Here is a 13,763-nt window from a genome sequence, read left to right on the forward strand (position 1 = left end):
GAGGTCCAGCGTTCTTATAATAGTAGAGGTCAGTGTTATTACGAGATACATGCTTCTTTTACATGATCATCGAATTCCTTCAACTTCTTACCAATTTAATATCTACATTAGATTCAAAAACATGTCGGCAATCGGAGGTCCAGCGTACTTGTGTTAGTAGAAGTCAGTGTTCTTACGGGACTCACCTGTCATCATTCGACCACGTGCCTCGTATAGTACTACGTAACGACACGACAGGTCGACCACATCACGACATCGGCCAAGTGCATTGTGCAGGGTGCACACATTATCAAGTGCGTAGACCCTTTGTCCGGTTAAGGGACCCTCACGATTTGTTGATTGTAATGCCTCATTTGTAGTCTTCATAATTTTTGATAATGATACTGTGCTACTAGAACCGCGATAGCCTAGTGGTTAAGACGTCTGCCTCCTATTCGAGAGGTTGGGGATTCTATCCCGGGCACGCGCCTCTAACTTGTGAGTTATGTGCGTTTTAAGCAATTAAGTATCACTCACTTTATCGGTGAAGGAAAACATCGCGAGGGATCCTGCATGCCTGAGAGTTCTTCATAATGTTCTCAAGGTGTGTGAAGTCTGCCAATCCGCACTTGGCCAGCGTTTTAGACCATGGCCAAAACACTTCTCACTCTGAGAGGAGACCCGTGCTCTGTAGTGATCCAGCGATGGTTGATCATGATGATGATGATGATACTGTACCTACTATGTTTTTTTTATAATAATGCCTACCTATATGATGTCCAGATCCAGTTACATAGGTTCGTGTGCAGGTCTCATCATCATCATCTTAATCCATCGCCGCCCACTGCTGGGCACGGGTCGTCTGTCAGAATGAGAAGAGAACCTTTAGTACGCGACAGGTTGAGATAGCAATCGCGGAGGTGGCGCAACCCGGTGCGGGTGAGCGCGGGTGATGTGCGGGTGTGCGGGGTGTCCCCCGCCTCACACCCCGACTCCCATCTCAACCTGTCGCGGAATATACCTATATAATGCAAGTCTACCTATAGCGAAATGCCGATGGAATAAATATATTTTCCGTCAAATCTATTTATAAGTTTGTAATCATAATATGACATGATAAAAACTTCACTTCCGACTAAATAAATTCGGCTGTAAAAGGACAAAACAAATCATACTTTAAACCTAAGACTTGAGCTCTATATTTTGTACCTAAGTTTCTTGTGTTCTAGACTTTAGTGCATTTTGAAATATTTTGATAACAGGTATTCGTATTGATAATAAATATATGGCGATGTCAAATAAAGCGTCGAATTTCCTCCTATTTTAGATTAAAAATATAGTCAATGTCTGCTTCAAGATGAAATCACTTAAATTATATTATGGTAACAACCTATTTTCCACAATATTTCGTTATCATTTAAGAAATTAACACCTAAAACATTGGCACCGATTCCGTTGTCTTCTCTAAACTAAATTTAGAGTATCTGCATCCTTTTTTTAACAATGCTAAAAAGGGACAGAACATGAACTTTACATTTAAAGACTTTAAATTTTAGTGCACGCTACAAATTTAAACAGTAGGCTCGCGACTGTGTGCTAAAATCACGGGTTTTACCATCTAAAAATTAAATTTAAAACTGTCAAACTGCGTCTGTCCTTTTCATGTTACATTAGTAAGAAGAGGATGCGATGCGATTAGGTTGTGCTCAGAATCAGTCTTAATTAAAATATCCGCGAAGGAAACACCAAAAAGATTAAATCAGAAAGGCGTTTGACCGCAACGCGAGATGCGATTTTATAATGTTTATTTTCGCAGACATGCCCGCATGATCCCATGGTGAAGGGGGATCACTGGCGCTAAATTAGCACGTTTAAAAATAGCCTGTACTGTAAGACCACAGACATATACCTAGCTCACATTCGGTAAAATGTACATGCTCATCTATATGGGTTTTCAATAGTTAGGTATTTAGTTTGAAGTGTTTTATCATGATCAACCCATTGCCGGCTCACTGCAGAGAACGGGTCTCCTCTCAGAGTGAGAAGGGTTTGTTCGTAGTGCGTTTTATAGAGCGCGCAAAACATGTAATTAGTCCAATCTGAAGTCTGAACACGAGACGTATGACTGCGTATTGTACAAAACTAGATCTCAGTTGGGCTAGACTTCAGATTGGACTAGTTGTTTTGTGATCGCTGTAATAGAGCTCTAATTCGGTCTCAATTTACAGGACAAAGTCAAAGAACCAAGTATGTAATTTTTTTAAATTCAAAATGATTACACACACTGTTCACTTTGTAAAGTATATTCCTATAATTTTCACAATGTTCTACGCGCTATATAGATTAATCAATTAAGAATTCAGACACAATTGACACCTTCGGTTCTCGCACCTAAATATTCTTAGCTCTAGTTTCGTTGATAGACTCGTACCTATATCTGCAGCGTCTATCCACCTACCTATACCTTCGACTAAGGTCCATTGTTTGATAGACTTGCATAATTTTATTGTAGTCGTGCGTATACAGAATGTTATTTTTTCATCTTTAGTCAAAGAGTTTTAAGTGGGCATGACCTTACTTTTTCCCCCACGTTTACGTTTTTTGTTGCGACGTTTTATTAATTTGCCAGATTTTTATAAAGTTGTCCAGTTTTTCTATACGTTTGGAAAACTCTAGATATGCAGATTCTCAGCATCAACAAGTTATAAATAAAATACAGATTAAAAGTTTAACGATACTGTATATAGGAATTAGATAAGTCGCACGGATACGGACGTGGGCGAGCACACGTGCGGATAACGGGTTTGCATTATCGCCGATATGCCTATTATATTTATAGCTATATATAGAACCATATCTACCCATGTTGTGTACTAGTATGTAGTATATACTATACAATGCATTGTTACATTTGCATAGGACCTAATTAGCACACATACTTTAAATTCTTGCTTAGTTGTTATGCGATAAACTTGTTGTAATTTTAATGCTATATTTGGATAAAAATTATACCTAATGTACTTCTAAACTAGTTTCCAGTGCGTATTTATTTATTTTTTGTTGTTCTCCAAATGTCGCTGCAGGAAAAATACATAATTCATGAACTATAAGATCTTTATTGCGAGATTCTCAAAATCTAAAAACAGAAATAATCTTAATGCAGACAAAATACCTTACTGCAATCCTGCGATCAATATTAATGATCCTACTCTTTTGATTAAAAAAAGAATTACTAACTCGACTACAACATCTCAGGCTTTTGATTACAATACGGTAAACCCAGACGTCCCAAGTTCCCAGTAAATTGTCCCAAGTATTTATTGGAACCTTCTATTTGAAGACGATTAAAAATTCCCATACAATTCACAGTAAACATCCCGATTCCCGAACGTTACTCGGAAGCAGCGAACATGTGCTCTGCCAGTCATACTCAACGCTCGTATATATAATAATTTAATTTCACGGTAATACTAGAGTAGATCGCCTACCTCACGGCGACGTCACAACTGAATATAGTGGTGATCTCATACCATGGCGATAACAACATTTGCTTCTTCATGATCTGAACTCGACTGCTTGCTTGCTTTATCTTGAAGTGCCTTAACAAACTCATGCATTGAACATTCTTGACGTTACGCACATTCCTGAAAATGTGAATGTATATTATATAGAAAGCAGACCTTACTATTTTCATGCATATTCTTACGAATATGAATGTAGAGACATTTTTTTTTGTGATGTTCACGTTTTCGGATTTTTCCTTTACTTGTGCTATAAGACCTACCTGCCTTTAATGAGTTTAGGTCAGCGGGAAGTAGGTACCCAATAGGTTTCCTTGGATAGTTTTGGGTACGGAACGCTAAAAATGGAATGCGAGATTATGTGAGTTATCCGATAGGTAAGCACCGTGACCAATTAGCGCGAGTTGTACGTGCTCGCATTTGAGAGTTAAGACGTATTTCATTTGGGCAATTGGTGTAATTGGCCGAGCGCTTCCGGAGCGATCGCTTCGGTCGCCAGTCGCCAGCTCACGAGAGTGGACACAATTACCAATTACCAGGTTCAGTTTTGGCTAATCCTTCTTTTATTGCCAGTTAGCTAAGTGTTAGCGGGAAAAAGATTCTGCTATAGCTATTCTGTTTTTCAGACACACTTTTCACCAAGTTTTGTTGTTTTGTATCCATACCTATTAAGTATACCATACCAATAGTTTATATTTTGTCCAGACCAGATCAAATTTTGGCTAATTCTTCTTTATTGCCAGTTAGCTAAGTGTTAGCGGCAAAAAGATTCTGCTATACCCATTCTACTTTTCAGAGCATAATTTCATCACGTCAATGAGTCCATTTTCCGTCTATTAGTTGATTACACCACTGATGTTACACCATATCCATATGACACTACCATGGTTTGTCCAGATATTCCGTAACGGAGACGCCATTTACCTTTAGTTTGAATTCACCCCATAAATCTTTTAGGCAGGTTACCAAGTAATTTTCACTTCATCGTGATCAACCCCACCTACAGAGCTCGGGTCCTCCTCTCAGAGTGGAAGGGTTTTGACCATAGTCTACCACGCTGGCCATGTGCGATTGGTAGACTTGACACACCTTTGAGAACATTATGGAGGAACGCTCAGGCATGAGGTTTCCTCACGATATTTTCCTTCAACCGTTAAAGCGAGTTGATATGTAATTTACTTAAACGCACATAACTCCGAAAAGTTAGAGGTGCATGCCCGGGATCGAACCCGACCTCCGATTAGAAGACGGACGCCCTAACCACTAGACTATCACAGCTTATTTAGCTATAATTTTTTCACTTAATAAGCCTTAATTGGTAGGGTAGGCAGTATCTATAAAATGAATCTTGAACTGATAGTTGACACGGGACCAAATAAGCTGTATTCGCCGAAATCCCCCGCCTACGTCGTAGCACGTCCTTGACGCAAGGTCCATGCCGACTGCCGAGCCTCCCACACCCGCTTGACACCGAGTCGGCGTCATTCACCGCATTTATATTATGAGCTAGCATGGAGCTAGCCGATAAATTATTTATTGAATGTTTAGTAGAAAATGGGTTCGATAAGATTGATGGGAATCGACTTATCAACTGTATTTCAAATGTCTGACTCAAATAGTTGTAGAGCAAGCAAACGTGGGAGGTCCTACTGAGAAAAATTCCTCTAGTGTTTCTGGCTTTCTGCATTCCCAGTAATACACTAGTTTCTAGTAAACACTATGTCTAATACTAGTTTTCGGGGATAAAGATGACGGCGACTTCTAACCGTTTGCACTGACGACATCTTTACATAAAAACATGAAAAAAACTTTTCTGGCAATGGATCGAACTGCGATCTCATTTAACTTGTTGAAGAGGATTAATTGTTTGACACTTCACAGTCTTCAGATATGTTACTAGTCCGATTTGTAATAGTGTTTTAGATTATAAAGGTTTGATTCAACACGTCTTTATGGAGAATGCTGAGTACTAATGGTATCTTAGGTTGGAGATGGACATTTAGTATCAGCCTTCAAACACGTGTTCAAATCTTTGTATTAGGTAGATATACGGCCTACCTTACCTTGACGCCGGAGGCGTTATAGAGAATTTTTAGTTACCAAAATAAAATAGGTCTGATAGTTTGTCCTTTACAACAAAAGTTTGAGTTATCTAGTAGCGAACTTGAAAGGTTCTAGCGGCGGGGTGGCGCGGGCGCTTAGTTTTCAGGTTAGACCGCCCATTACCACGGATAACTAGAAGCCGCCGCGTGCGATGCGAAATGATGCGAAATATTTCCGGAGTTAGAGGAGTGTTCTATTAATACGTGATTTCGACGTCGCGCGTCGGTCGTGGGCGAGCGTGCGGGCGAGGGCGGGCGCGGTCGGCAGTAGCGCGCGATCCGCCGCGGCCGCCGCCGTACGACGCGCGCGCAACGAACGAACGACCCGCACTCCCGCGCATATCGATCACCCGAAGCCAATCGTCGCGATCGATACCGAAAACCAACACCCTAAACACTAAAACGTAAAATTAAGAAAACCCCCGACGTTATCGAGTGCACCGATATCCGTAATTTTTCTTAATTCAGCAATTGTTTTGCGAGGGCGGATTTTATAACGAACAAATCGACTAACAAACTCGAACCCGCACGAAGGTGTCGCGTCGCAAAAAGTGCAACACAATAGAGTAAGCGTCTAATTATAAACGTGGTTGTGGTGGACAGTCGACATGCAGAACATTGATCCACTGGAGTTCGCCAACATGCTGGCGACCGAGCTATGGTGTCAACAGGTACCTACAATACACACATCCATCCACACCACTTTACTTACTCAAAGGCGAAAGTGTGTCTGTCCCGGTTAAACCGCTGAACAGCTGGGTCATTCGCTAACTCAGTGTATAACACTGAATGATAGCCACCGAGCTCATTTGACATTGGTTGGTTCTACATTGCTGCTTCACTGAGTGACATTAAACGAATTTTTTTGTAGAAAACCTTCAATGGATTAAAAATAACGTCAAATGGGCTCGGTGGCTATCATTCTGTGTTAGACACTGAGATAGTGAATCTGTTTGGATGATATATCAAATTCAATGGAAAGACAGCTTGAGGAGAGATATATTTGGTTTACGATATATAGCGTAACGTTTAGCCATGAAATTTTGAATGTGCGGAAAGTCTTAGGGCATCTTGATAAACTTCATCTAACGAATCCGTTAGACCAAGTTTAACTGGCGGTTTTGAAACAGGCCCGTCTGAAAATCAGCACAGATATAACTTGTAATCTGGAGACATTTATACCTTTTGAACACATCTTTAGTCCCACGGAAAAAACTGAAAATTTGAACAAAAACAAATAAATTCCACGCGGACCTACTAAGTAACTAAAATTATACCTGCCAAATAGATATACCTAAATAATTATACTGTATCTATAGTAAATTGTGTCATCGAGCGTAGGTAGGCATAGGTAGTCCACTGCAATATGTGCTCGATGACACATTTACTACTGCAGGTGGCAACTGGCAACCCTTGATTAATCACTAGGAAAATAGAAAAACGTTTGGAAAACATAAGTGGTTTTTCTATTACGTTAATATAAGAGCTAGCGCGCACCACGGTAAATCTCCGTAAGGGGTTTTCCCCGCAAAATCTGTGAACTATAGAACTATATGGAAGCGGGCGCACTGCGGAATTAATTCCGCACCGGATTTTGATACATTTAAATTAAAATTTACGGATTTTGAAACGCACCACAACTCGATGCACCGTGGTGCGCGTTAACTATACCTTACGGTTATGAAGTTATGAGCACGCCAGAAAATGAATAAACAATTAAAAGCTTTAAAAAACGTTTGCCGTCTTATTTTCTCGCTTTGAAACAGAATATAAACAGTCGACTGAATCCTAGCAACAAATTAATTATCGAAATAATTTATGTATTTATGCTACGTATATAAATAAAATTATGTATAGTATTTATATTATGTGAAAGTGTGTATGTTAGTTTGTTCTTCTTTCACAGAGCAACGGATTTTACGTGATGGTTTGCTTGGATATTAAGTATCTTGCCAGAGACTAGCATTAGTATAGATACCTACTTTTTATTCCGGAAAAAATACCTTACATTATATATCTTAATCCACACGGATGAATTCTTGAGAAAAGCTTGACTGATCTACACAGCTCAAACTACTGGACAGATCGGGCTAAGAATCTTGGCATGCGCTAAGAAAGGATTTTTAAAAATTCAACCCTTACAGCGATCATGCACTCATCTGATCCGAATTCGTGAAAATACGGATAAAAAAATATCTATGACATAATATGTCATAAGCAATCATACAAAACAAAAAGGAGCATATTTTCACGGACTCGGATCGGATGAGTGCGTAACCGCCGTTAAGGGGGTAAAATAGGGGCTTGAAATTTGTGTAGTCCACACGGATGAAGTCGCGAGTATAACCGTGCTGTCTGACAAGTGAGGTGCGCGCGCGCCTCTCTACTACTTTACAATAGGATGCAGTGAATCAGACAAGAATTGCCTAGGCTAGATATTATTGCCTAAGTGACAGCGCTAGATAATAACATTCATAATTCTTAATTCGTTAAGGACACTCGATATAGCGGCTTATACAGGATATGATGTTATGTTAGACTAAAATTAGAAATAGAGGAAATTGGCCTAGGGATAAAAACTGCTTTCAAAAATGTTGATCATCTCTAACAAACCATCACCTCTACTGATAACAGGCCTCCTCTCAAGGGTTTTTAGGCTAAAGCTAAACTGCCCAAGTGCGGATTGGCAGACTTCACACACCTTTGAGATAATTATGAAGAACTCCCAGGCATGCAGGCTTCCTCACGATGTTTTCTTTTACTGTTGAAACATATGATATTTAATTGCTTAAAAAGTTAACCCCCGACAGGAGGCAACTACCAATGCCACCAAACTAATAATATTAGTATAGATAAAAGAGAACTGACTGACTGACGTATCAATTTACAGCTAAAACCGTTAGGTCTGTAGAAACATGTCCAAAACTTGCTTACTTACCACTTATGGTTTAGTTATACAACGTGTATGTTTATGTTTATTTATCTGTTTGAAATAACTACGGGCGAAAGATTTACGATTAAGTTGTCATCGCCATTTTAAAATAATAACATCGTTATATCGTATGATTTATTAGACAACTATTCCACAATTTATTAAAATAAAGCATCTTCATAAAGACAATACAACTGATAATAATTTTTGTTTTTGATGGTGTTTTGTTTTTAGTTAGGATAAAATATCATTATGTCCTTTACCTATTCACGACCCATCCGTTTAACAGATTTTCACGAAATTTAGTACAGACATAGCTTACATAGACATAAGTAAGCTACTTTAAGCTATCCCGAAAAATCCAAGTTCCCACGGATTTTTAAAACGTACATCGACGCGGCGCGGGACAATTGCAAGCATCATCTAGTGCCTAATAAAGGTTATCATCATCATGATCAACCTATCGACGACCCACTACTGAGAACGGGTCTCTTAGAATGAGAACGGCAATAAATATGTTTGAACAAAACCTAAAACTGTACCCTACTATTGATTTACCTAAGCTAGTTTTATTACCCTAGCTTATTTTCGCGACTTCGTCCGCCTGGACCACACAAATTTCAAACCCCTGTGTTACCCCTAGGGATTGAATTTTCAAAAATCCTTTCTTAGCGGATGTCTACGTCGTAATAGATATCTGCATGCCAAATTTCTGCCCGTTCCGTCCAGTAGTTTGAGCTGTGCGTTGATAGATCAGTCTGTCAGTCAGGCACCTTTCCTTTTATATCCTTTTATATTATTATTTATATTTTAATAGAAGATATCATGCGTTCCATAACATTGATAATAAAATTAATTTACATTGAAAATCAATGATTTCTAGTAACATGTGTTGTGTATTGTTTTTATCTTACTGTTATAATATTGTTGCACTCGCAGCGCGAATGTTTTGCTGATAAAAAGCGATCGGAATGTGGAAGCAACATCAATTCACTGTACATAGTAAATAAACATTGCATAACAATATTATGTTATTACATTGTATGTTGTATATACTTAATTATAATATTTAATTTAAGGCACCAACATACTTACCTTCCTTCTCATTTCAATTTAAAGATTTTATAAGAAACCTCTCAATACCTACCTATTTACCAATAAAGCTGATATTTTGTCTATATATGTATTAAATTTCATATCACTAGAGAAGTAATTAATTAATTGAGCTAGTTCTCGAAATCGAATCTATCTAAACAACTCCTAATGACAAGTAGGTGTGAATATACTCCACCGTCTTTACACTAATTCTTTGGAAAGTCTTTATACCTTTATACTAATAGCTACCACACCTGGTACCTACCACTTTTCCGTAAGAACCCTAGACTGCAAGGCTTTGAGATTTCAAGTGAGAATGATAGTTTGTTACTTCCCTCTGCAATGTAATATAAGATGACTAACATTCTGTTTTCTTTTGTTTCCAGTTGGCCAACCTAGAGGGCCTCCAGTCGGGGGTCCCAACCCGCACCACGGCGACCATAACGCCCACGCAGCTGCGCAGCTTCGAGCAGACGTACATCGAGCTGAACAACTGCCACGCTGAGCGCTCCAGCCACGCGGGCTTTGTGCCACCCTCCGTGGCGCAGGGCAACACTTACGGTGAGCTTCTTCTTGTAGTGCCGTCTAGGTTGGCAACCATTAGGGCTATCTGCACCTTGCACGCTGCTGCGCAGAATAAAGAACGGGTACTCTTCCTGTACCATTGGCGTAAATTCTTGAGCCACGATGTTCTTTTTCGGCCGGTGGTCTTCTACACGCTATCTTCCCCTGAATTATGAGCTGAAGGAGGTCGTGTTTGCTGTTTCTTATAGTATAGCCAAAGTACTTAAGCTTCCACACTTTTACCTTTTTTAGGATTTTAAGACCTTTGTTTAGCCTTAGTAGTATTGCCTGTTGCATACTTAACACGCTGTATCCAAGAGAGTTTCAACATTCTGCAGGGTTTCAGCTCTACGGTGAGCTTAGCTTTGTAAAATATCCTCAATCATCATCAGTCTTCAAGCATCTTCTGCTGGACATAAGTCGTTACGAGTGTGCATCATCACACATGATTTTCTACCTATTTCTTCTATCTATCCAGCTGCGGCGATCCTCATGTATCGATCATTACTTCGAGCTGGAGGTCTCTGGTTGTCTTATTTTGCGTAATGATGCCCTCAGAAGGAGGCCAGAAGCAAAAATTAAGAAGTCAAACGTGTGTGATGGATTAAATTAAAGGAAAGATGGTTTAACTTCAAAATTCTACCGAAAACGGGTTGATCTGGTCTACCACAAAATCTACATCCTATTCGGTTCGGTCGTGTGTAAAATAATAACTTAAGTTAAAGTATCATCTGATTTATCTTTCAGGCATCCTGAATCCAGTGGGTTACTGTGAGTCGGGCCCGACGACGCTGCATGTGTCGCCGGGCCCCCTCTCAGCCAGCGGCGACAGCAGCAGCAGTCCCGGCCTTCCCGCGCCCAAGCGACGGAACATGGGCGGACGGCGACCAGCCAAGACTCCCCAAGATATCACGCCCGAAGAGGAAGAGAGAAGAAAGATCCGCCGCGAACGAAACAAAATGGCTGCAGCGCGCTGTCGCAAACGAAGACTCGACCACACCAACGAATTGCAAGAGGAAACTGACCAACTCGAAGAAAAGAAACAGATGTTACAGGTACTTACTATTCTTTCATTGGTCTAGCAACTCTGTCCAGCCTTGTCTGAAGTTTTCGGGCAATCCTCCAGTGCCCAACAACGGAGAAACGGCAAAAAGAGGACCAGCCAAGACTCCCTTCCCGAAGATATCACTCCCGAAGACAAAACTAAGAGAAACAGATGCTACAAGTACTTTTTGTTTTAGTTTCCTAGAGTTTTCAGTACTAAAAGTCTCGGTGCCCTCAGTGCATATTGAGAGGCTTCGAGATCTCTCACATCAGTGCCCCATTGCGTGACGCCCATTGGGCTCGTCCCAAAGAAAATAACAGCCTCTCGCACATCGCTATGAGATATGGCAACATGTGCCACAGCAAGATGCCATCTTCCCAACCTTTGGAACATAACTTCGGAGTTCTTTCTTTCAGTATATTATCTTTTAGCGTCCAGCTTTTTGTAAAATGCATTACAATCCATAAACAAACTCTATTATTTGATTACAGGATGAAATACGCAAACTCAATGCCGACAAAGACCAGTTACAAGCGATACTGTCAAACCACATGCCAGTGTGCCGGCTCAACAAGAGATCGACAAGCCCGCCTGACGTCAAGCCCTTCCAAGAGACCTACGCTTACCCGGAGGTACCTGAAGAGGGCGTCCGAGTCAAAGTGGAGATAATAGACCCCGCCGTGGACCCAGTCATGGGGTTAGATAACGATATCTTTACCTCGCCGACGCCAGACAAAAGGTAAGAAACTAACTCGTCACAATAAGGATGATGGATGCTAGTCAAATCAGCGACTTTTTATCAGATGTGAAAACGCTTGCTTGTATGAAATACATATAGTCTGCGATAGGTTGGGATGGCAATCGGGGTGTGAGGCGGGGGGACGCCCCGCACATCCGCACATCATCCGCGCTCGCCCGTACCGGGTTAGCGCGGGGGCTGTGCGGGGCGTTCCCTCCCCGCTTGCAATCTTGACCTGTCGCGTACTATAGATGTGACATCATAATCGTTTGGAGAGATTTGACGTACTTTTTTAGTTAAATCGATAATTTAAAATGGTTACCAAACTTAAAACCAACAGCGGACGTGGATTTTACGAATTTTGGATCAATAGTTTCTCTATTTAATAGTTTCTAAGAAATAATTTATTTTCGACATAGGTGTCATCCGAGTTTCTTGCTGGTTCTTTTCGGAAGGAATGGCATTCCGAACCAGTGATAAATTAAACTAGTTGACGATTCAAAAGCACTTGTAAAAGTTTACTTGAATAAAAATATATTATATTCTATTCTATCCCGATTCTCAGTCTGTAGAGTGTGGATGTCTACTACACCCAGACGCTAAACCCTTCCAAGAACTTAGCGTATGATTGGTTCATGTATGTCATACGACACCACTACAGTGTTTCTTTGCTTTGTCGTTCACTGTTTCTAATATAAATAGGTATAGAAGAAGATGGCAATTTGAAAATTTGGAAACTAAATTCCGTAAAAAAGTTGGCTTGTTTTATGAGTGTCTCTAGAAATAAGACTAAGATCTATAGAGCACACTTTGACTTTGCTCAGACTTAAGATTCAGATTTATGTGAGACAAAACCTTTGTCTTAAGTCTAAGCAAAGTCAGAGTGCGCTCTATAGATCTCACCCTAAGAGTCATTCTGACGTTGCAGTTTTTGATGCAAATAAACGTCTAGTTATGCGATTAATTGTGATATCATGGTGACGATTGTTAAATAATGTATAGTATGTAGATTGTAGGTCTAGTAATGATAATAACATACTACTATCTGACTCAACCATGAATGATTCGTAACGCACTGACATGAGTAACGTTTCCCTGGTCTGATGCCAAGATAAAGAAAAACTGATCTATCATAACAAAAAATTTGAATGGGTCGATTGCAGAGGTTTTTCTGGTTTATGTTTAGTTTAGGTGCCTACGGATTTGTTAGATTCTTGACGATCATAAGTTATTGTCGCTCGATAGGCTGCTTTGATCATAAATAAGATTATGTTTGAGACTGAGGAGGAGGAGCGGGGACCCTAAGACACAGGTTAATTAAACTTACTTCAGGGTTCCTGACACAAATTGTAAACCGACATAGTTTTTCAAATAAATTTTCATTTCATTTCATTTTTTATTTCATTTCATTTCATAAGATCTGTCAGCTTTGTATAAATTTGCTCCATCGTTGCTGTCGCATGTAAACGATCAATATATTGAAATCACATGTTGATTCATTGATCGACAAGAACGATCTACAGTGGCGATTAATTGACAAAAAATGTTATGTCGATCGTCTGTTGTTTACACATTTATACTCGATTTTGTTTGTTCACACGTGTCGATCGTCAGAAGTCGAGCAAATCAGTGACATTTGAAAAGCATGTTCATTCAGCACTCGAAATCCCAACGGAGAACACCATAACTTCTGCCAACGTGTTCAAGAACTTTTTGATCTGGTTCTTCCTTCACCATTCTAACGTACTGCAAGGCTAAGGTACCCGTGCGTAGTCGAACGATTCCA

At 40.0% G+C, this 13,763-nt stretch overlaps 1 protein-coding gene across 3 annotated transcripts in view; it reads left to right on the forward strand.

Annotated features, from left to right (window-relative positions):
• LOC117990567 (transcription factor kayak-like) overlaps positions 1–13,763 on the forward strand; it is a 75,895-nt gene that overhangs the window by 59,370 nt on the left and 2,762 nt on the right. For 2 of the 3 annotated variants that reach the window (XM_034978026.2, XM_034978027.2), the window contains exons 2-4: positions 10,016–10,190; positions 10,941–11,248; positions 11,730–11,977. In XM_034978026.2, coding sequence (XP_034833917.1) covers positions 10,016–10,190; positions 10,941–11,248; positions 11,730–11,977 — 731 coding nt within the window. Of the gene's footprint in view, positions 1–5,859; positions 6,274–10,015; positions 10,191–10,940; positions 11,249–11,729; positions 11,978–13,763 lie in introns of those variants that run through there. The other variant, XM_034978028.2, reaches the window with a different exon arrangement.

Source organism: Maniola hyperantus, chromosome 18 (genome assembly GCF_902806685.2).
Source record: "Maniola hyperantus chromosome 18, iAphHyp1.2, whole genome shotgun sequence".
Classification (NCBI taxonomy): domain Eukaryota; kingdom Metazoa; phylum Arthropoda; class Insecta; order Lepidoptera; family Nymphalidae; genus Maniola; species Maniola hyperantus.